The sequence below is a fragment of the Perca flavescens genome, chromosome 11, assembly GCF_004354835.1.
Source record: "Perca flavescens isolate YP-PL-M2 chromosome 11, PFLA_1.0, whole genome shotgun sequence".
NCBI lineage: Eukaryota > Metazoa > Chordata > Actinopteri > Perciformes > Percidae > Perca > Perca flavescens.
This window is the reverse complement of record NC_041341.1, coordinates 21,337,055-21,361,773: the sequence shown is the minus strand read 5'-3', so window position 1 is coordinate 21,361,773 and position 24,719 is coordinate 21,337,055. Positions and strand designations below refer to the sequence as shown.

General features: G+C 39.4%; 1 protein-coding gene across 1 annotated transcript; it reads right to left on the bottom strand.

Moving 5' to 3' along the window:
* Positions 1-1,722: 1,722 nt before the first annotated feature.
* csrnp3 (cysteine-serine-rich nuclear protein 3) lies at positions 1,723-24,048 on the bottom strand. Its single transcript, XM_028591654.1, has 6 exons — positions 23,718-24,048; positions 22,784-22,824; positions 7,221-7,389; positions 4,038-4,297; positions 3,557-3,853; positions 1,723-3,379 (listed from the first exon to the last, which is right to left on the bottom strand). Exons 3-6 carry the CDS (start codon positions 7,381-7,383, stop codon positions 2,216-2,218), a joined length of 1,884 nt encoding a protein of 627 aa, XP_028447455.1. The 5' UTR covers positions 7,384-7,389; positions 22,784-22,824; positions 23,718-24,048; the 3' UTR covers positions 1,723-2,215.
* Positions 24,049-24,719: the final 671 nt, after the last annotated feature.

The window sequence follows — 24,719 nt, the reverse complement described above, 5'->3', positions numbered from 1 at the left end:
GCTATTTTGTCTCATTTCTTCATGTGATCTGCAGAGGGCGCTTTGCACTAAGAAATTACTGAACTGTACAATGTTGGCTAGCAATTTTAGCGTTTTTAATTAAATGTATTTCAAAACCATGTTAAAAATGAAACAACTGGAAATGAAAGTGTCTCCTTTTCTACAGTTGGAAAAGCAAACACATTGAAAACAATTGTACGATTTTGTGAAAAACGTTTGCATTTCACAGAATAAGAAATATAATGAAATAAATCAGGCACATGAAGCTTTACAACTCACAACCAGCATGAAACAAAAGACAATTTTAAGATAGTGAAGCAATTTACTTAATACAGACTTTTAGTAAACCACAATAAATACACATTTCAATATATCATTCATAATAAATACTGGAAAATAAAAATCAACACAGGTATCTTAACTGGATGCAGTTTCATTGTATCTAGCCTTCTCATACTGTATGCTTTGGCATGATTAATCTGGATCTGGCCGATTATCTGACCATGCTGATGCCACTGATTGCCTGAAAGCAGTCTGTACACTTCTTTTGTCCCACTGAGGTGGCAGGAGATGTCCCAGCTACTCAACAGTCACACAGAACCACTATAACTCCGGTACTGACCCTTCTGATTATAAAATATGGGCAGATATTTGCAAGCTTGGAAGAGGGACAAATATCAGTATTCATGCAGGAGCAGAGAGCTCAAGGTAAAGCACATATTACAGTAGTACTATTCACCAAATTATTGCAGTCCCCCCAGTGTTGAGCAGTCACTCCAATTTCCCTTTTGTCACTGATTAATAAAGAGGTTATTTATAGATTTTAGGTAAACATTATCTGGCTGCTTAGTCATTTTCAATGGCTCTAGGGACTCAGGAGTCATATTCTGTAGCTGTTAATTATACTGATCTAAATCATGTTTCATAATAAGCTTTGATTGTCAACCTTGAGCATTTGCTTCCCCCCATACACAATTATTGGGATATTTTGTATTAAACTAATGGTGCTTTAAGTACAATAGCAAGTGCCATTACTGCCAATTAAAATAAATCTCAGTCAACTTAATTGAGGATCTTCTTTTAAAGGGAGTGCCTATTAAAAACGCTCAAACTATTGCACATAACTCTTCAATAAAGCAAATTAACATCATTATTGGATCCACAAAAATAAACAGCTTAGTTATTAAACAGTCAAATGTGGCTTATACCGCATTCAAAATCAGAAATCCAATAAGCAGTTAATTCATGAAATACTGACACATTATTTTGGGGCAATATTTTGTTGACAGAACTTTGATAGAGACTGGTTACTGATGCTTTTCAAATGAAGCCTATTATAACTAATAAAGTTATGTTGTCTATGAATCATAGAGCTTCTCATTGTAGTGGCGACTGCAAATCACGATATTCTAAGAGTGAACTGTGGAGAGGAAAAAAACAAGTGAGGGGCCATATTTTTCCACTGTCAAGTATTCATAATTTAAAACCAACTGCATGCCACTGCACCCCCACACATAAGTGCAAAAGGCTGTTAATTGATTTCTTGATATTTTATGCTACTGATATTGTATTCCAAATATACAAATAAGAATTCAGGCTTTTTCATGCTTTTCAAAACCATAGAAAAGCATATAATAGTGACAAAAAGAAGAAGAGAAATGTACATTATGTACACAACACATTTTTATATAAAACAATGGCATTTTTTTCCCTAAATGTCACTGAGATTCCCAAAACAGCATGCGTAATGTTATCAAAACATTTACAATATATAAGTGTACACATAATTCAGAAACAATAAATAAACTGACAATAAACCTTTTTTGCACATTTGACACATACAGTAGACATAGAAAAGTTCCATCTACAGTACAATATCTGCTTAAAACTAGAACTTTACATCTGAAATTACAAGATACATTGCACGGCATGACATAACTGATGTTATAAAATGTTTTTTTTCATTTGTTCCATCTTGCAGTAAAGCACACGCTGTAGTGGAGAAACTTTCAGAAGCGAATAATTAAAACATTTCCATCATGACCTTATGGCTTTATAGTTACAGATAAAAATGTACTGCAGTGCTGTAAATTGCTTTAAAGTGTAAGGTCAGATAATGCAAAACAAGGCCATGATTATGTTCCCTTAAAATACCACTTGGTCAGGCTCAAGTAAAGACGTAATAATGAAAGAACGCTTTCAAAGGCGAGGCCCACTAAATGGCTGTGACCTCGGGGCAATGGTCTGGTAAAGGGAGGTTCTTAGTGTTGTTTCCTAGTAGGGTCAGGTCAGAATGGCCATTAACACCGGACTCTTGCTGTGGCTCTTCCGCTGTTATACATGAGCTGCTGTAGGAACCCTGGGTGTTATTGTTCAGGTAGTTCTGATATTGCGTCTGGTTCTGGGTGTCAGGCTGCTCCACAAACGCTGCTTTGGACAACGCCTTCTTGTCCTGATCAGGTGTATAGCAGGTCAAGGGGGCGGCAGGAGCGCCGTTGGTCAGAGTGAAGTGGTGATTAGCTGAGTATTGTTCCTCAGCCTGATTAGAGTAGTCTGTGTACTGCTCGGCAGACATGTTGAATTGTCCTTGGGCGGCACTGCCGTTGGTCGTGCTGACTGGATCTTGGAATGCTAAGGCTTCCCCGTAGGGTTCACTGGGTTGGCTGGTTTGGCCATCAGAGACGGCACTGGGGCTCCCCAGCTGATAGTACTCAGCTGAAGAGGAGTTCATTAAATATGTGTTTCCGTTCATGTGGTTGTCATGAGCCACAGAGCCATCGCTGTAACACAGCACAGAGGGCAAGGGGACAACTTCAGACCGAGACACTGACAGGGTAGTCATGTCGCCCTGAAAGTTTTTAGACTTCTCTTCATCTGCATCCTCCTCCTCCTCCTCCTCCTCCTCATCCTCAGAGTCGCTGTTGGCTAAGCTCTGGGTGCTGGAGTCAGACAGTCCACTGCAAACACTGCTGCTATCCTCCTCGTCCTCATCATCTTCTTCGTTCTCCTCTTCCTCCTCCTCCTCCTCCTCTTCCTCCTCATCTTCATCTTCTTCCTCGTCTTCATCATCTAGCGTCTCCTCCATCTCGTCGGCAGCCTGCAGGTGCATGCTGGCCGTCTGTGGAACGGCGTCTGACAGAGAGTACTCCAACCTGTGCTGGGACTGAACCAGAGGGTTTCCGGCCCCCAGGTCGTTAGTTTCGCTATGGTAACCGTTGGTGGGGGACGCCTGCTGCTGCTCACGGCTCTTCTCCAGTTCCAGCTTCATTATGGTATGCAAGAAATGGGTACGAACACGGATGGGATTAAACTCCACTCTCCCGGTTGAATTGGTGCAGCCCTCTTTTGTGCAGCCACATGGAAATGACATACGGTCCACCTAAGGAAAACATAACATTTACTGTGCTATTCATTCTATTTTAAACGGATGATCTGTGTAATATGATAATGACACGATTGTTCCAAATAATGAATGGGCTTTCTCTTATATGTAAGTATGTTTCTCTGTTTACAAGGGCGGGGATAAAGCTGAGGACATGCATGTCATGGGATTTACCTGGCACTTGATCCCTGCAAGGCTGCAGGCACAGGTCTCTGGGTCACAGAAGACTCTGCAATCACAGCCGCAGTCTTCTCTGGACATCCGGATCGCCCGCAGATCATGTTTCTCTTCCACATCAATCTTCTTTACCCCAGAGGAGCGCAGCAGTGCCCTGCGCTTTTTAGTAGTGAGAGGCTGCAGGAAGAAGTACTCATCTACCTCTGTGTTGTCCAGATCGATGTCATCATCAGAAATGTCCTCTGCCGTAAGTGTGTTGGCCTCTTCAGACTCCACCGTGCCATTCTTAGTCAGCTGAAAACAAGAAGGCACATTAAAGCCATTTTATAAGTGCTGTTTTAAACGTTTTAAAAGACCAAATTCCTTTAAAATCCTTCACATTTCATCGTTTTGACATACTGACATAATGCATATTCAATCCTATGTACAGAAATCTTGCTCAATTTTGTTCAGATACAGATTACAAAAAACAATTTACCTTGAGTTTGATTGAATTGAGTTTCTCCTCCTTCAGGTGATCTCTGAGCATGTCTCTGTGGATCCTCTCCTGCTCCACTGCAAATTCACCCAGGGAGTACTGCCTGATCCAGCTGTGCCTGTTGGACATGCCCAGCGTGCTGCCTCCCTGGCTGGGCACGCTAGTGAAGCCCTGCCGCCGGCTGAAGTAGTACACTGTCACATTGTCAAAATGCACCCTCCTCGTCCGCAGGCGCTTCTCTCTCTTCAATATCGAGTCAGCTGCAAAGGAAGACTAGAATGTTAAAAAAAGTGGTACATTGCCTGTACTTGTCATCTGGGTTGTACACAGTTTTTGACAATTCATGAATCCAATGTGGAAATAATGAAAGCTCTACAATGCAAATCAATGTGTCAAGAACACTTTCAGTTTATTTTTATTTTTTTATCATTTATACATCCTTTCATGTTGAAGCAGACCAGTTGTATAGCCATGTAAAGCCTAATATGAGGAATTCTTTCTTGCCAGCTTTACAGCGAGCTTCTACGTATCTTAGCGCAGCTTCCTAGGGAAGGATTTCATCATAGCTCTGTGCTTCCGCTTGGCATGCGAGTCCCCAGTGTGTCTTTTTAAGGAGAGCTCTACAAGAGGGAGAGGCAGAGAGGAGGGCAACGGCGGAGCATAAATAATCCCCTGCCTGGCCCAGAGCTAAAGAGTGCTGGTTCACAGAAGCAGTGTTCCCAGCGTTCACCCCATATCAGACAGACAGGACAAATAGAAACCATCTGGTTCTAACTGCTCTCCACCCCACGCAAGAGGGACAATGCATTACAGATCATTACATTATTATTACAGATGTAGAGCTGTCAGACTGAGCTGAGTTTCCTTATCTATAAAGAGAAATGCAAACAGCCGTCAGCTTGTTTTAGGTGTAAAAACAGTTAGCAGGTGTTAAGGTCTTTATAATCAGCTTTTTTGTTTTGATGATGTCTATATTAAAACCTAAATGAAAAACATTTTAAAGTTATTTTTAAAATACTATCTATAATCAGCAAGCTTTCCATTACCCTTTTACCCTCTCGGAAACAAAAACATATTACAGATGTAAAACCACCATTTAATTGTTCCATTTCTCTGTCTAGACAGTCAATCACTGTACATGCACATGTTACTTCACAGGAGTGAAGTCTTCATAGTGCCCAGCTCCCTTGTTGCCGTCAGCTGACCTTCTCCCCGGCTACCAGCAGCTGCAGCTGACACAGAGGCTTAGTCTCTAGGGATGCAGCACCCTACTTATGTATGTCTCACTAGAGGGGGGGGACCATGTCACCCATCTGCATGTCATTCACACAGATGATGCATCATCAAAATACAAATTTTGTATTGACTTTGCCATTAATTAAAGTTAAAAAAATATATTTTTATTTTGGAAAATGAAATCCTAAGTAGCCAAATTGTGCACACACACACACACACACACACACACACACACACACACACACACACACACACACACATCCTGTCCAAATGTGGCTCCTTTCTTTTGTTCTTTAAGAATTGCATTATTAATCCCACAAAAGGATGATTCAACTGTATTATCTATTTCACTCACATTCTGTTTTACCTCTCAGACATTAGCATTTGCATGTGCACTGTGTTACTTACTAGTGTCTTTTTGAACCTGTAGAGGAGACATGTCTTTTATGGCTGGGTTATTTTCGATTAAGACTGCATTCTTAATACAAAGTCAGTACAAGCCAGAAAAAAAGTGGAATCTCTCGGTAGTAGACCTCTTTTTGAACCTTGTGACCTTATCGTTATAAACCAAAACAAGCTTTGCAGATCTGCAGCTGTTTAGCCCTTATTAATTTGTTGTAATCTTGTCTGCAGCTGAAACAATTAGAGGTCCCATATTATGCTCATTTTCAGGTTCATGGGTTTCTACAAGAACATGCTTTAATGTTCAAAAATCACATTCGTCTCATACTGTCTGTCTGCATATACCTGTCTGAAATGCTCTGTTTTAATGCCTGCCTCTTTAAGCCCCCCTCCCAAAAAAGCCCAGTCTGCTCTGATTGGTCAGTGTTCCGGATGTGCTGCATCTCGGAAGCTCTGCACCATCAATGCAGCCAGGTAATGACGGCACTATAGTAGCACTTTCTACTTTTATAATGTATAGTTGTGAGATCAAAAGTCCTGACGGCTCATTTAAAGGCACCATTTTTTAATATGGGCTGTTTGCATTTCTTTGTGGAATGAGTGTTTTGATACTTTTACAGTATTTTTTTATAGCACCTTGACCTGCTTCTTTTTACATTATGGGACCTTTAATCCTGTATTAGATCGACAGAAAATTAGTCTCCAACTATTTAAAAAATGTATTAATCCTTTGAGTCATTTTTTTCAAGCAAACCCAGCCATGCTGAGAAATACAGAGAGAGTTTTGTGGAGGCGATAGTCTTAATAAGCTTTGTATCAACTCATTTGGCAGTGGCTTGAATGTAACGGACATTCATTATTATTAAAAAGTTACACACTAAAGCTTTAATGTGAAGTAATGTTTGCTGTTTTTCTGTTTTAAATGATTATAGACTGAATATTTTGGGGGGTTGGAGTGTTGGTTGGTCACCTTAGGCTTGAGGAAATCGCGAAATGAAAATAAGTGGCAGATCAATCCATAATGAAAATAATAGTGGTCTTAGAGAGGTACGTTTACTTGGACGGTACCATCCGTGTTGCATGTTGCACACACACATTTTGAGACTGCATCAGCTCATTCATCTGGCTGGGCCTGTACACTGATGCCGGTACTAATGATGGAGGCTGTCTGTGCATCCTTCCCTTTAATTACAGCAGCACTGGACTCTTAGCATCACTCATCTTCCTCTCCTCTCCTCTCCTCTCCTCTCCTCTCCTCCTCTCCTCTCCTCTCCTCTACTTCTGCCCAGTTATGCCTGTAAATTCATATTACACTCCCTTATCTACAGACATGCAGCTTTGTTCTCTCTAACCTGCATCCTGCATTGATTGTGAAATACAAAGTCAGGCTGTCTCTGAGTGTTATTCCCTTCTTGATTAAAAATCCTTTTCAGTGCTTTAACTTTTTGTTCCTTGAGATGAAATTATGACATTATTGTTTCTGTTAATTGTGCATGTTAGCCACACAGAGCTTGATGCATGAATTTAAAAGACACAAGCACTCACGGGTGAAAGGGCCTGAGGCAGCGGGATTGACACTGTCACCGCTATCCCCACTCTCACTGCAGGAGACCTCATCATCAGACTCCCGCAAGGAAGAGCACGGGGAGGAGGAGGCTTCCACCTCCTCAAATTTCCTCTTCAGTATTCCACTCATGGTCCGCCGCATCTGTACCTGAAACCGAAAGACAGCAGAGGGGCCACATATTATTTAATATCCAGTTTAGGGCCTTCATAATCCTCAACACACTCAATTAGAAATGAGACCCAGACTCCCTGCCCACACACACACACACACACACACACACACACACACACACACACACACACACACACACAAAATCTCTTCTGCCGCTATCCAGACTCCCAGGCGTTCCCTGGGCGATTGATCACCTTTGTACAAAAGGATGGAATGGAAGGAGAAAGCTGCTAATTACACACTACGTCCGCCTTACAGGAAGTTCATTCCACTGTCTTGGATTGAGAGGCTGGGGGAAAAAAAGAGACTGGACCAACTTGTCTTGCAATGCTACATATGAAATATATGTATTATGTACAGTAGTTGAATATTATGTGATTATGTGCATTTAATTGATAATACTATAAAATAACAGAAATATTCACTAGATTAAAATGTATTACAATGCATCTAGGAAGAAAACTCATCTAATAATAATAATGCAACAAATTAAAGCATGCATCCGTAGTATTTGTGGGATGTTGGTGTGCATTTATACAGGTGCAAACACATTCTGATGTGCACTTCCATGTAGCTATTGAAGTGTGGCAACAACACACAAGTGATTTGTACATATATCACACATCATGCAGCGCTAGAGAAGGAATAGGTGAGGCTGTTGTTGACAGGATAATGAATGACATCCTGTACATCTGTAATGAGCTTCTGTTATGTCAGATGCTTCCTACAGAAAAAAAAGGAAAGGCCTCAAGCGAATGCAGCTACAGACATAGCACAGCATAGTAAAAAGAAAAACACTGGTACTAGTGTACTGTGACAGGCTCTAGTTTGCCTTATAATCTGCAAGAAAGTTGTAATAAAATAATTGCAAAATAATAAGAGCAACAATGGACCACTAGATATTATTCCTGCTACAGACCTTTCAGTGATAACTACCATTAAATAATAACACTATAACATTAGCTCTACTGTTAAATCAGGCACAGCAGTGGTATGCACAGTTTCTGAAAAATACATAAATAAAACTATCTTTGTATGGCTGTGTAGGTGCAGCTTAATGTTTGTGGTTACAGCATTTCATACAGAGGCTGTTGTAACAGAAGTGTTACAGACCACTTCAATGTCAATTGAGAGGAGCCATTAACTCCCTCTGACTGATGATGCAATTAGACAAATAAACAAGAACAAGCTCATCAGTCAACTACACTTAAACTAATCACCATTACGCTGAAACAACTGCACTGTAACTGTCCAACAATGTATTATTTTGATTACTTTTTTCCCCTTTGAATACTATTCTGCCATTATTCTTCAATGTGTAATGGCTGTAAGATTGCAGGACTAATTTATTCCCTTTCCATAATATGATGCATTGCTGAAAATGTAGTCCTTTAAGGTACTGTATTGATCTGAAGAGCCCATGGTTCCTTGTTTAACCCTTGTATGGTGTTCGGGTCTGTGGACCCGTTTTCAATGTTTCCTAAAAGAAAAATTAGGCTATTTATTATTTCTTTTAACTCAAACTTATTGGCAAATTGTTACATTTCAAGCACTTTCACCGGTTCTTATTAAGTTCTAAGAAATAAGCACTAATAATGATCAAAAATCTTGATTCTATTTTTTTACCTTTTTATAATTGAATTTTCTTGTTTTCTCACAAAAAATTAAAATGATCATATGATCATAAATGTGATCTCACAGGGGTAAATGGCAAATATGAAGAATAAATGATGTATATATCATTGATAACTGAGCTAAAGTAAACATCTGTTAAATATTTTTACATAAATTGTTATGGCTGTATTGATTTAAAAGCCTAATAATGTGGTGGGTCCACCAGACCCGGGAACATTGGCTGTGTAACAAAAATATGAACACCACACAAGGGTTAAACAGCAGCAGCTGGAACGTTATTTTAAAATATACCCAATAACACAACACTGCTGCTGTAGCACAGCGAGGATTGCTATGACTGGCAGCTTTGTCCTCACTGCTTTCTCTCTTGGAAACTGGAATCAGTAAAGACAGCATGCATCTTCACGCAGTCCAACTCTGTCTATCTGCCAGAGCAGCTTGTGGAGGAGTTCCATATACAGACAGCCACAGTGCTTCATCTGGGCTCTGCTATCGAGTCATTACAGATGCAAATACTGCCTGAGAGAAAGAGGTGCAACCCAGAGAGGACTAGCGCTGCCAGCAAGATGGTCATTGTTCCCAGAAGGCTGTGCTTGTTCAGCGCAGTGACATAGCACCGCCAGCATTTGGAGAACCTCCAACGTCAACAACTCAACCTACAACTAAGGAATGTAAGGCATCCTCCATTTGTGAGAAAGTGAAGCAGAGAGGAGTCTGTCAGGGTAACCTTCCTAAAAAGATTTCCTTTCAGAAAGAACTGATATTAATTTGGAAGCAAGAGGCGGCATCCTGAGCAAGAGTGAACCATCTTTTTTGATTTTGTAAAGCCAATAACTGAGCTAGCTCACAAAAAAACCAGCAATCTACTTTCTCCTCTGCGTGGTTATGACCAAATGACATTAACTAATCAATGAATCCTAAAATATATTAAATTAATCTTGTGAGAAGTAAAATGTTGAAGCTGCTAATCTCACATCAAAACAGTGAAGAAACACATTTTCACAATCCACTTCATGTGTTGGCAAACAGGAGTGGAAATTTCCACCAGAAATGACCTGTGTAATTTTAGTCCATTTCCTAGCGAGGGTCCTAATTAGATACCATTGTTGGAAACCTATTCGTATGCTTAGCCCTCAGCTGATGCTGCACTATAGGCTTTGATACCAAAAGTGGTTTCCATGGAGATTCTAATGTACTCTCACAACTAGTGCTTTACCATATGACAGTGTTTCCAGTGTTACTGTGTATCAGTTTTTTTTTAAGACTAAAGCCCCAATGTTAGTTTATATATAGTTTATATAAGCACAGTATATATATATATATATATATATATATATATATATATATATATATATATATATATATATATATAAATATATATATATATACACATACTTTCTCTGATTAATGCATTACTAGTTAAATTGCATTCTATTGCGACAGCATTAAAAAGGTAACATCTTGACACTGGATGGGCATGACATCATAAGCCACAGAGCTGTGGGTAATCTAGGGTGAACCTCTTTTATCATGGCTAAATAAAAAACAGAGATTGTTGCTCCTTTCTAACAGCTCTTTCTTTGTCTTCACTGTTGCCTTACCACTAATCATGGCTGGGCAGCATACACTATGTTACAAGGGAGAAAATCCCAGAGAAAATAATGCAGCAAGAGCCAGCTTGGAAAGCCCCTCCCTGTGTTTGCCTCTCTGTGCACACACATCAATTGTGGAAACCAACTCCTGTCCTTAATCAACAGCGCTCATGGCTCTGTAGCACACTTGCATTCTGAATACAATTATTTTCCTCCTCGTCATTCACAAAGTTCTCACATTCAAAATAAAACCGATGTGACAACACAAGCCTCAAAACACTCATGCCAAGTGATGCCAACAAGCCTATGGCATCTGGTGCAAGTCATGACACATCAGTCCTATGATGACCAAATTACACTTCTCTGTGTGTGCTCTGGCCCTCACAGGAACAACTGACCTGTATCCAGTGGCAGACTGTGACTCCTTTCACCTCTTCTCACAGTAGCACAGCCACACAATCATAAATGTCGCTATTCAAAAAAGGTGAAACATGATGAGTGAAGAGGTTCCCATTTTGTTTCAGTCCACTGACTTGCAGCGACCCCTGAGCTCCATGGGCATGAGAAAAAAGGGTGCAGGAGTGTGAGAGAGACTTGTAATGTTCCAGCTCTGACTGCACTGTCGGTACCATATGCTTTATTGTTGCAAGACGACTTTAACTCCCTGTCTGTCACTGTGTTTTCCTCTCTCTCTGTTCTCTCTCTCTCTCTCTGGCCACACAAAGGCTCATTAGCTGCAGCCGGCTGAGAGGCAGAAGTCTGACTGGAGCAGAGTGGAGCAAAGCAGAGGCAGCCTGTTAGATCACATGGGTGGGATGTCTGAGAGAGAGAGAGAGAGAGAGAGAGAGAGAGAGAGAGAGAGAGAGAGAGAGAGAGAGAGAGAGAGAGAGAGAGAGAGACGGAGAAAGGGAGAGAGGGAGAGAGAGAGAGAAGAGAGCATGCCTCTGCTCCTGCTGTCTGCAGATATTTTTACCAACATGAGCCGGGGAAAGGGAGGGGGGTGAGTATGGGGGAGGAGGCAGAGGTAAGGGGGATCAGAAAGAGGGAAAAAGACAGAATGTTGGAGAAATGTATGGGGGGGGGGGGGCGTATGGGAGATACAGGGCAGTGGGAAAAGAGCCGGTGGGGGAGATGGGGGGGGTGTGTGTGTGTGTGTGTGTGTGTGTGTGTGTGTGGGGGGGCATAACAGAGATGCAGAGATTAGGTGATTCAGGGGGAATAGTAAAGGGGAGAGGGAGAGTGAGGAAGAGGTGGAGTGAGAGTAGGGAGGTGGAAAGGATAGAGAATGGGGGAGAATAGAGAAAGGGAAAAGGGGAAACATCTGATGCCAGAAGAACCACACAATAGGACCATCGAGAGAGCATGGAACTACAAAATAAAAGCTTAAATGACTACAAATCCAGGATAAATCAAACTGAATGTCAGAAAAGTACACTATAACAAATATTTATGTAAAAAGAAATGTTGGCATATTGTTTTATTCAGCTCCAATAACTAGCATATGAAATCTGAACATATACCTGGAAGAAGTTGACAAGAAAATATCGCCATATACTACCTCAATAAGATTTGTCAGCACTGAAAATGTGATCCTACACTTATTATGCCAGGAGGTTCTGCAGAAGAGTTAGTGGGCCACAGCTTGTGCAGTCAGAGAGCCATTATATCATTCTTGCACTCAATTGGACCGTATTTCAACATAAAAGGTCCTGCACTTCCTCTGGATCGTTTTAAGTCTAGAGGCTTTTTTATAGCCAGCACAGCATTTCATTCTTTATTAACAAATGTTTGTTTCTGAGCACAAACATACAAATTGTATAGCTAGCAACATTGCTGATCAAAACCTCTTATTTGATCATTTTAATCGATTGCGATTTAGCTAGGTAGTTTATACAATGTCTGTTAAAGTCAACATTTATTGACAATCTTATGTAAAGGATTGATGTTGTTACCTTGATGCAACTTTGAGGAAACAATTGTCATTCGACCCTGCAATGTTCTGCATTCTCACCAGTGTCCTAACTGAACCTCGCCTCGACAGCACTGCGCTCCTTCTCCATCCTTGTTGTCTCTTCCTCACACTGCACAAACTGCCTCTCTCTTGTGTACTATATAACATCATCTAACCACAGACACATTAGTAAGCTGCAGTAAGCTAATTTGGTCTTGTACCTTCAAAGATCATCGCAGATATGAATCACAGCTTTTTTAAAGCAAACATTAGTATAAAGTTAACCTGTACTGTGCTGTATTTAATAAGGACATTTTTTATTTTTCTCAATGTCATTAATTCCTGAAGTTGTTAAAAAACTGTCAAGCAAATCAGAGCTGTATTTCTACATAACATGCTACACTTAATTTAGTAGTAATAGTAGTATTAGTAGTAGCAGTAGTGGGAATATTATATTATTTATGGGTTTACATCCCTTCTAAGAGTGACGTTGACCATTGAAATGGCTCATTTTAAACATGCACTCAGCACACCAGTTGAAGTGTACTGACAGTACTCTGACAGACTCTGCTGAGCACTCAAAGATTACAGTCAGCTATTATGGCTGAATCAGAAGGACCAAAGAGCAAGCAAGCATCACAACACAAAAATGCAATACTTCTAATATTGTATGTATCTCTGACACAAACAAAAAGTGTACATTACAGAATCCCAAACACCATATGTATTGCAGGTCTACTGAATTGGTCAGGATTACTGTACCATTATCGTTGTTACTGTGTCTACCCAATTTAAATAAATGCTACTCCGATCTAACTGATCAGACTAATAAGAAGGCTCATGTCCCATGTCACAGTTGATGTTTTGTGTGTGTGTGTGTGTGTGTGTGTGTGTGTCTCTCTCTCTCTCTCTCTCTCTCTCTCTCCACTTAAAGACCACGCAATTAAAATGATTGCCAATGACTCAGTCATACTAATAGGTGGAAACATGAGCTACAGTGGTTCGTGCCTGCTGGATCTGTGGGGTCTAGTTTTAGGTTACCTAAGGGTGTAAAACAAAGCTACTATCTCAGTCTTAACTTGTATGACATCTTTATTTAAATTTATATAATGGAAATGGGAAGCCATGAATCAATGCCTAATTTTCTGTCTTTTAAACTGCCATTTTCATACTTAATATGAATTTAAATCAATTAAACATCTTTTAATACATCCTAATTTTCTTAAGGTTTTTAGCATCTAAATTAATTGTCTGGGCTAAACTCTAACTGCCATACTGAACAACATTACACACTTCCAACCCAGCAGGTATAATAATTGTGACAAAACAACATTAACCCATGAATAGGCTGTTAAATACACTTTACAAGTACCATGAACTAATTTTGTTTTAAGGGTTTCTGCTTACAATTACATGAAAACCTCTGTTCTGTTACATGTTCTACTTGTTTAGCTGTTAAATTAAAATAGGAGCAAAACAACCTGACCAAACTTGGTCCTACTGTCATTTTCTCTTCAAATGTCTGTTATCCATTTTTAACCAAACTGATTTTGATCATTACAGTACAGGTTAAAATGTCAATGTGAAAACAACTGTAAGGAGATATCACATAATATATACATCCATTTCTTTCAGCCTGGTTGTTCTTCTAATCACTTCGATGAAATGTGTTAATAGATTACCTTATCTGCATTCCTTTAATGATTCATCCACGAGCATCACACATATATGCTGCCCTATTACATGAAAATGCAAAACATAAGCTGGAGAGATGGCATTTGTTACACCATTGCGCCAGTGATGGTGACCTATATTTGCTCTGACTTTCAAGAGGCTTTCATATTTCAATGAAGGGAATTTAAGACAGCAGGCAAAATAAACAAAGAAAGGGTTTCGAATGAATCATTTGTACATACTGTAATTGGGGCCATATGCAAAAGTCCTGCCCGAATCCCAACACAGTAACAGATGAAAGGCAAATTCTAAAATATGTTTTTAATGATATATTCGAAAAGAGTCTTATTGTTTGACACAAATAAGCCATAGAGGAGTGCTTGTTATTTCTCACAGAAAATGCCATATATTTTTTATTAGATGTTTTCTGTTACAGAGCATCTACAAAGTAGAAGAGAGCGATTGTCTTTTGTCTATACTCTCTGACACATGACCTGCCTTATCAAAAACGTTGCTGCAATAGCTATTTCCAGGGTCCTTTGCACAACATTAGTAATAAAGGACCTTCCCAGTGTGTGCATGTGTTAGTTAAAATGCAAATTGTAAAAGCAATCATTGAATAAACCCTTCAGTGATCTCTGCAAAACATTTGATTCTGAACTGTCTGGCTTCATGACAACAAATCAGCAACTGTTTGGCAGCAGTGGTCATGAATCAGAACCTTTACAGTAATGGAAGAAACTGGAGTGAACCAAGGATGAATAATTGCATCCACCCTGCTTATCACCTTCATCACAGCCATTATCCATCTCAAGACTTAACACAGCTATATCCCAGTATGTTAAAATGTCATACAGAACAGACTGAAGGTTATTCAACCTATATAGATAGGTATAGATTCAAGCCCTTAAGGTCAAGGGTCTCCATCAGGTCGCCATCAGCTGCATCTCGCAGCTCTACTATAAGGCTGCAGTATACAGATCATAATGCCATCTGCCATCATTTAGAACACGATCTACAGTGCGCCCATGGTGCATTTCCAAAGACATAAAAGATACTTGGAGTGGCCATAAACAGTAAGTGGATAGAAGTTGTTCTGGACTATGTCACATCCCCACATGTACCATATATCACTTTGCCTTCCTTGGAAGTTTGTCTTTCCTCAGAGCAAATACTGAAACAGAAATGCACGATCACATCAGCAAACCAAGCAGGCTTTTGCCAAACTGAGTTGCCGCTGTGTGGTGCAGTGGCCTAGAACACTTACAGTACAGACATCTCAGAGCACTGCAAAATTCATACCAGAGCTGCCTCATAAAAAAACATGGACATCCATTGGGAAAGAGAACCACAAATGTTAGTATGTAAGAGGAAACACATATTTACTGGATTTCCATCAAAATTATCAAATACCAGCTCTGACACATTGTGTTTGATGTAGTTACAATGTCTGACTTGTGTTAAAGCAGACACTTCACTGAAATCTACATACTGGCAAGCAGGCACCTAGATTTTGAAGAGAGTTTCACTGGGACAATGTCAGGACCAACTACAAAACGTTCCACATCAAAACCAATAAATGGATGGACATTGCCCATGCAGACAAAGAAGGCAGATCGATTACCGTCACTGTACCCTTATTACAATAAAATCTGTGGTTCCAGGAATAGAGGGGACAGTTGTGGTAAGGCCACATGTGCAACTAGTATTTTTTGTATGAGCAAAGTACATTTGGTATTAACTTAAATGTATTTCTATCACAGCTTGATTAAGGTTAGAAAAAGATCATGGTCATGGTTGGACCTGCAAGTGATATTTTGACTACTGTATTGACATTTGACTCTAACATTTTGCAACTTGAGCGATCACATTAGCACGAGTAATACAACATGAGGCGAATTTACATGGCCAGTGAGAACACAACATAAGACAGTAGGCAGATATCTCTAGCTAACATGCTCAGATCATGGATGTATTAAGAAAAACCACGTTCCAAAATGTCGCTCCATTTATTCCCATTAAATCTGCTAACTAGGAGCATACAACGAATGAGTTTTCAGGCTTCAGTGGACTTCCGTGTTTAGGGGCCCACAGAGCATGGGCACAAGAGCACTTCTCCAGCCGAGCCGTTAAGAGCTTACGAGAGTTCCTCTGGCTGTGCCTGCCAACTTTCAACAAGTTGCTAGTGGAGAAGGTCAAGCACTGAGCAATCTAAACACCTAGGTATTTTTCCCAAGAATTGATGGAGACCAAAAAGTGAACAGTGAACATAAGACTTACAATGGTCAGGCAACCAGAAACATGACTTTAGATACCAATGTTGTTGTGTCTGCTGGTTATGAAATTAACTAAGTGTTTGCTACCACATCAGCTAACTAAATCAATTATTTCAGTAGTATTAACTGTGCTTCAGCTGAGTTTGCTTTGAGTTTGCTGAGTATTTCTGCACCCTGGTGGTCAAAAATTGCTTGTTGTAGCTTTAAATGTTTCTAATAGCAATACTGACATCTGAAGTCTGTGTCAAAGTCAACCGCCCTCCACTCACACCTTCCCTGCGCTACATTAATCCATCAGAATTGGAGAACATTGCAGATGAATATACGCAGGTCACTAATTAGTCAGTTACATATGTATACAATAATTATTTGCTACATATTATATATTTTTAGGAGACACATTTCCTCCAGGTGTGTTTGTATGCCAAATGTGTATGTGGGGGGCATAGGAGCGGGGTTGTGCTCTGTATCGACGTCTGCTAAATTCCTATGCCATTCAGTATGGCTGGTTGCATCGCAGACTAAAAGTGTTTCCGTAGTGATGAAGCACATATTCAGCCAGATGGCTTGGCAGATCTTTTTATTACTTCTCTCTTCTTGTTTTTTCAATGCAAGAAAAAAACAATTTCATTGCAGTTGACCATGTCTGAGTGACTGAGAGTGCACGCCAGTAGAGTGAAACCCTGAAACCACAAAAGATCCTGGGCCATACAGCCAGTCTGATGTTGTGTTCGCACTCATCCATCACTGGTGTCACACTCAGCCATACACGGCAACCTTGAAAGAGAGGGAGAGGAAGCTAGGCAGAGAGCGAGAGATAACTAGATAGATATAAAGAGAGAGAGGCCAGGTCTCAGTTGGACTCCCCTGAGGAGAGGCTGTGGCCTGGATGATTATACAGCTACAGATGATGTCAGTGGAGGATCCCTGCCTCAGAGAGAACACAAACACACTGCTCATATATTCATTGACACTGTTTTGTGGAAGGGGTGAGACAGATTCCTAAATTATACATGAAAAGGGTACAGAAGAAAGTGTTTTGTTATAGGTCAGGGGGCATATCCCTTAATCTGTAAATGTCCTAGCATCATATTCAGGAATAACACAATAATCATTTGCATCCTGTTCCTGGAGAACATATAGGGCAGAAACTCTCATAGATCATTCAGATATAAAAAAAAAAGTGCAAATGAAGCAATTAAGCTACAATATCTACAAATCTTTTATATGCACAATCCCATGCCGTCTTTGCAAGTGGCCTGTCATTACTCATGTTAGGTACAGAGCACTGAAAAACACCTGCCTAATTGTTCAGTGACAATACTGTAGACATTTGCTCAAGCTGTTTTTCCCATTGTACTGCAATAAAGCTCAGATGGACACATTTTGCAAATAAATAACACTAATTGTCAAATAAAGTCATCTTCATTCTCAGTCAGCCTATAAAGAATTACACAAGCACAAGAAAAAAAAAATCCAACACAATAAACACAAAGGAATCCATTTAAGGAAATGTAGTGACATCCTCAGATTTATGCAAATGAGACTTCACATGCGCTCTGTACATTTGTTAACTTGCACTTGCCTGAGGCTGCAGACAGATCCGCTCCACACACATGAAAGGAGGGGGGTGGAGGGGGCAGGAGAGAGAGAGAAAGTAAGGGAGGAGAGAGTGTAGCCCACTGCTCAGCACTCAGCACATGGAGGAGATGCAGCCTGGTGATGCCTGTGCAGCCCCCCTCCTGCAGCTACAGTACAGCCGAGAGCTGGGAATCATTGATCTGTTCTTCCTCCTCATAGAACAATAGAGGAAGCACGGCTCCTTATTAACCACATGGGCTCAGAGAAAAGGGTGACTCCATGTCTAATACATATCTAGCTGCAGCAGTTTAACATCGTATTAAAGCATAGTTGCAAATAACTGTCAGTATTATGAGTGGCCAGTGTACTACTGTAAATGACATGAATGATAATATTATGGCAAGAACTTGTGAACTAATTTGACTAATTTGCATGATGTGTTGTTTCTTCTTTCACACCAAAAAGCAGCAGTGTTTTAATGAAATAGAGCTACATGCTTAAATGGAAGAGTAATCTTTAAAAAGAGATTTGATCCAACATCTTTGTTGTTACAAGCAGTGATCAAAATACGCCAAAGCAGACAAGCACAAACGAAGAACAAGCTCCACATTTAGACTAATGTTTTGATTTGCTGTAATTCAAGTCACACAGTGCAGAGGCATAATCAGGTACTCTCACCCTCATGTCAATCACAAAAGCTCACCTAAATTATTCATGGCTCTATATTTTATTTATGACTATATTTTCCCATGCCACCTGAAAGTTCGCAAAGCCGGTTTTGCTGGCAGGAACAGAGCTGCCAAGCATTTCATAGAGAAAGGCCTGCTTTCATCTCTCACACAGGCTGGGAAAGCTGTGGGATGTGGAGTTCATATTCTGGAGAAAAACCTTATCATTTATATATAGCCAGTATCATGTTGAGATCTTGAATCATTTTTTATATGCAAAACATTCACACTGTTATCTGAGAAAATGTGTGAAGTAGGCCAGTTCTGCATGTAATTACAGTATGGTAAATTAGAGTGATATCAAAAAACAAAGTGACACAAAATACTTCCTGAGAAAAATCAATATGAATGTTATCCAGGATACACACCTATTTAAACATTTCAATGTGTTGTTGGTTAGGATTTTATCTGAGATTGTAAGTGTGTGAAATAGGTTATATTATGTTAATCTCCCCCTATAGATCATGGATATATTATTGATGGGTAAGTTTGTTTCTGTCTTATGCTGTAAAATGTTACTCCTTCTTCTATTTCCCTTTGTAACATTGTAACAATGTACACTATAAAACACTAAGAGTGTCATTTCAAATAAATAAAAAACGTGTATTTATTTTTGGGTTTTTTGAAAATTACAGCAATGGTACTTTTTGGAGAACTATCAGTGCTTTCCTCTATATGTCTATTTTTTTATGAGACAGCCTATGAGAGATCAAATAATCAGACATTTGGTTGCTGAAATATTTTTTTTTTTAAAAAGCATTCAAAACATCTGCACACATCTCAAATGTGCAAAATGTATTTTCCAAACTTTTGGTCACAAAGACCGTTGTCACTGTGCCAACACATGAAAAACCGTTTTTATAACTTTTATGTGGCTGTCAAAGAATTATTAATGAACATTAAATAGTCATGACTAAATAGGCTAAGCATCAAATTAAAGCTAGATCAGATTTGACTGACAGTGATCAAACTAACCAACTAATTCAAATCCTGATTGTTGCATAAAAGTACAGTACGTGGCATCATGTTTTTCCAACTGACACGTGCGATTACCAAAGTCCATTATAACTTTAGCAGAAAATTGCTGAAAAGAAGCTGATTGAGAAAACATGTTTTCCATGCCTTTAAAGAAAACGACTCTAATCCAGATTTTAAAAGTTGAAATCAGACCTTACATATACACTAAATGTGCTTCATCTATTTTATTTCTTAAACCAGGAACTCTCTTGAGATAAATTATTTATTTTACAAAAGAGACCTGCTCAAAATGGCAGCATAGTAGTTGGCCGCATAATTCATTCACACTTAACACTAACATGTAGCACAACCAAACAAAACAAGAAGAATTGAAGAAGTAGTTTAACTATTTTTTTAAATTACATTTGTCATGAAACATTTTATGAATGTGGTGGTGTGGTGTTTGAATGCCTCATATGAAGGCAGTGTTATCAAACAAAGTTTATCTTGTAAATGATTAAGCCCAGGGTGCCTAACACTGATTTGTTGTGCAATAGACATAAATGGACATAACCTTATCTTATCTTAAATTATTTGGTCTAAAATTCCTAGTGGTTTCCTTAGTTTGAACCTACTACAACTATTTGTGTATCAATGCAGTGGCATTTCAAGTATCACTGACTAAGAATAATGGGAAATTAAATTTCCAATTGTAGAATATTTGAAAATCAAACAAATCATTACAGAACCACTTCAGATGTTGAGGCTTATTCACACTGGCTATATAAAGACTTTATGTGGTGGCATACCGTGCACTGACAAATAAAAGTCATTAAGGCACAGCCATATGTTTTTTTTTTTCTTAACACCTAATTAGCTGGCAGCAGACAAAAGATTCCAAATAGGTGTCATGGCAACATCTCAAGAGAGCGCAGTCCTAAACTGTGAAAGCCCAGAGCTTACATCTAAAACAACTAAATTGGAACCATGAACCCTGCTGAGACGCACAAAGGTGCTCTGTAATATTAGTTATTTGTTATTAATATTAATCCTATACTTGAACCATATAATATATATATATATATATATATATATATATATATATATATATATATATATATATATATATATATATATATATATATATATCAGACTGAATATGGTGTTACAAATTGGTGTTTTGTAAGAACATAAAGTGTGTATCACACAGATCATCTTAACTGATAAAAAAAGACGAATATCCATATAAATATCAGAGAATGCTGCCTGGTGAATGTTGCTGCTTTTACCTGCCTGTTAGCTTGTCGCCTTGTTCCAATTCATTGGAAAAATCCCTTAAAAGATGTTTAATTTAAAACTACAGAGAATACAATTTACCATAAGGAGACAACCTGCTAATTTTAGGAAAATATGGACACCTTTTATATGCTATTTTTCGATGGTCACTGGGGTAAAAAAAGGGGTGAATAATAGGGCTCTTTGTATGCAGGAATATAAGATTTATGAATGAGCTGTATCAACATATCAATTCTATATGAATAATTTTCTTCTTTTTTGTATTGTAATTCCTATGGTTTATTATTTCACATTCCAAATGTTTTGTTATGTTGGGGACAGAAGGAGGAATGGCTGAACTATTCCATGCACTATATTGAGTCTTTTTCCATGTTTGTTGGGATACATTTTTGCATATAACTCAGAAAATACAAAGAAAATAGAATTACATAGTCCATAATGTTTGTTAGATTCATCTCACTTAACTTATCCAGGTGGTAAGATGTCAAGCAAAGTGTAAAACATTTAGACTTACAAATTTGGCTGATTGTTTTCATTTCTTGCTTATTTCCAAAACACAATCCAGCTAGTCTTCCCCACATTACAATCTGACCTTTAACCTCACTCAGTAAATCTTCCTGAACCTCCAGGTAGAGCTTAAAGCCACGAATTCTTAAGCAAACAAATTAATTTGGCTGTGCATGTGAACCTCTGTGTGCAGACAATTCACCCACACCAGCCTCCTGCAGAGAGACCCTCCTTAGTGCAGTCAAGCCATAACACCTTTCCTGTGAATCTTTAATGGACCACAGTCCCTGTTATCAAGCTTTAGCCATCTGTGCTACAGTATGTAATAGCAGCATGACTGAATCATTTATTCAAATAAGTCAGCTTAATGATGCAGCTTTTAAGTAAATACATCTACTTAATGTTGCAATGTCCTTTAACTCAGTGCCACATGTACTAATTAAATCCTGCGCCTCTGAGGACTGGGTGCTAATAGATTGAGGAGACAGATGGATTGAAGAGGAAAAATATCCTCCCTCCCCTCACCTTTCAGATGTCAATCACAAAGATGGGAATAGTTGTGTGATTGCATGTGCATGGTCGCATGTTTGAGTGCATGTTTTCGGACAAGGATGGACTGCCTTTTTTGATGCTGCCTTTTTCTTCTGACTAAATAGGCTGACAAAGGATCAATAAAGAAGGCATGGCTGAATAATTATACTGCCAAATTCAAGCCTAATATGGAACAAAAAACAGATAGTTAACATAACTGCAACTTTTGATTACATTAATGTAATCATAGGCTATTAGAACTACAAGGCAACAGTGAAAACAATTAATCTATCTGTCTTTACTGCCTTAGAAATGTCAAAGCCTGTGATTTTCACATTTTTATAGCACTGATGGTTGATTTGCTGAAAAATAGAAAGAATATATGCTCTTTTCATCATGTTGAAATCAGAGGCATCTCTCTAGTATAATCCGGTGAGAACAGCGCAGCTGTCTGTATTGACTAAACACTGTTGTCTGCATCAACATCACATCATATCTTGTTATCACAGGGTCTTTTGTGGCAGCGTAGCAACAGTTGTGCAAGCTTTGAACACCATCTATCTCACAGGCATGAATTCAATATGTTAATGTTTTGTGAAGGCTGAAAGTATTATTTCAGACAGCAAGGAGATATGATCTTACCTTTAGCAAAATATATTACACTGCAGTGACCCGCCTTTGTTCTGTGAAGAATAGAGAAGAGAAACAGAAATAGTAAGGCTGCTGTCAATTTATGAGTAACTCTCTACTGTAATTTCTAGAGTTACAAGATTGTGCAAAAGGTGACTTTAAATCATGTTTTATGCTGTGTTGTCACAACATGATGAACACAAAGCCATTATTTTGTAATGCACATGTTGTAGTACACAGGTTTTGTCACGGAAACTTGCAATTTTAGCATTGATGTATAGATGATTGACAGAGCTTCGTCTAAAATCTCTTTGTGAGTCACTTTTAGAGCTGGGGCGGTTGGAGGGGGCATTCCCGGGGGGGTTAAGGGAAACATGCTCTCTGCCTCCTCTGCCTGTTTTGCAGGAGGCTCTGCAGGGAACCAGACTCTCTTCTCCCAGCGGTCTGCATGAGAGGCTCAGTTGGCCACATCAGTCAACTGGCTCCTAGTACAGTAGCCTGTATGACACACATGTGTGACCTCAAACATTATACACAAAGGCACTGGAGCTTTAACAGTCAGGATCCCTTTGGGCTCTGTGTCTATTATAAACATGTGTAGTGGTAATCCTTTTGTGCACAAACTAAAGTGTATACAAGGAAATCACCAATGGTTTAAATGAAACAAAGAAAATGTGGCCTTGAAGTATTAGAGTAACTGTCAAATGTCAATGACCAAGCAGACTGAGGTTTGATGCTAAGAAGAGTTTGGCAAATGGACTATTCAGGGATGGGTCCCAACCAGTCCCAACATATTAAGGTAACAGTTCAGCAGGCAAACATATAAAATATGTTATTACATTATGCAACACAGAAAAGGGCGAGAAACAAAGATAAAAGGCTTACATTTTTACCAATTTAATCAATGCATGTGTTCAAATACAGGCCTATGATTGCTCATACTCACCATTCATTTCGTTACTCTCATCAGTATCCAGCCAGTCAATGACGCCCCTCTCTCAATGGACTTCACCAATTTTCCCTAAACCAGTTTTCCTCTGCGGAAATCCCCCACCGCTGTGAGATCATTAAAAACTGCTACCGGATTTCCCGATTAGGAAGCTATTGGAAATACCGGCACAATTGTCGCATATAACAACAGTGCTTTAACATGCACTCCTTCCGGCTGCTCAGGGAACAATGGTGCAGCATCGGACTGACAGCTTCACGGCCAACGTGACACAGTCTGTCCAATCATGGTTTAACAAACCAGGAATCATCCGCAGAGCGCTGCTGCCTGCCTGCCGGCCCACTGTAGGCTTCAACGCACACATCCCACTGTGTCATCATGTGCGCTGACTGTTGCCAAAGAAGGTGCGCTTAATCATGCTTTAAAAACACTTTAACAGGGATGTATAGTGTGTGTGTGTGTGTGTGTGTGTGTGTGTGTGTGTGTGTGTGTGTGTGTGTGTGTGTGTGTGTGTGTGTGTGTGTGTGTGTGTGTGTGTGTGTGTGTGTGTGTGTGTGTAAAGGCAGCAATTCATTTAAAATCGTATCTTTGTGTATGAAGATGCTTAGTCATTTGAGTGAAAAGGCATCTAAAAGTAGGCTAAGTCATTGACTGGATTTCCTGTTTTCATTCTCGACTAAATCAGTTGACTTTGACTTCTACATGAGCCGGTGTTTTCTCATGTTGTAATATGTTTGTCTCCACTAGGCTATACGTTATTTTAGAAGCTGAACTTTGCACCACGTGCTGCAACATTTGGACAGCATCCCTCCTGAATGTATAGTAGGCGCTGGGACGTGCACAGACATTTTGAGGGGCAGGGGCTCATGTGAAAAAAAGGGCACTTCTCATAATTATTTTTAAACAAAACGTTAAATATATTAACACAACTCTGACTTCTGTACCAATTTATTTGAATCGGATCCCAACAAAGTCTAATCTCCAGACCGGTTATTTGGA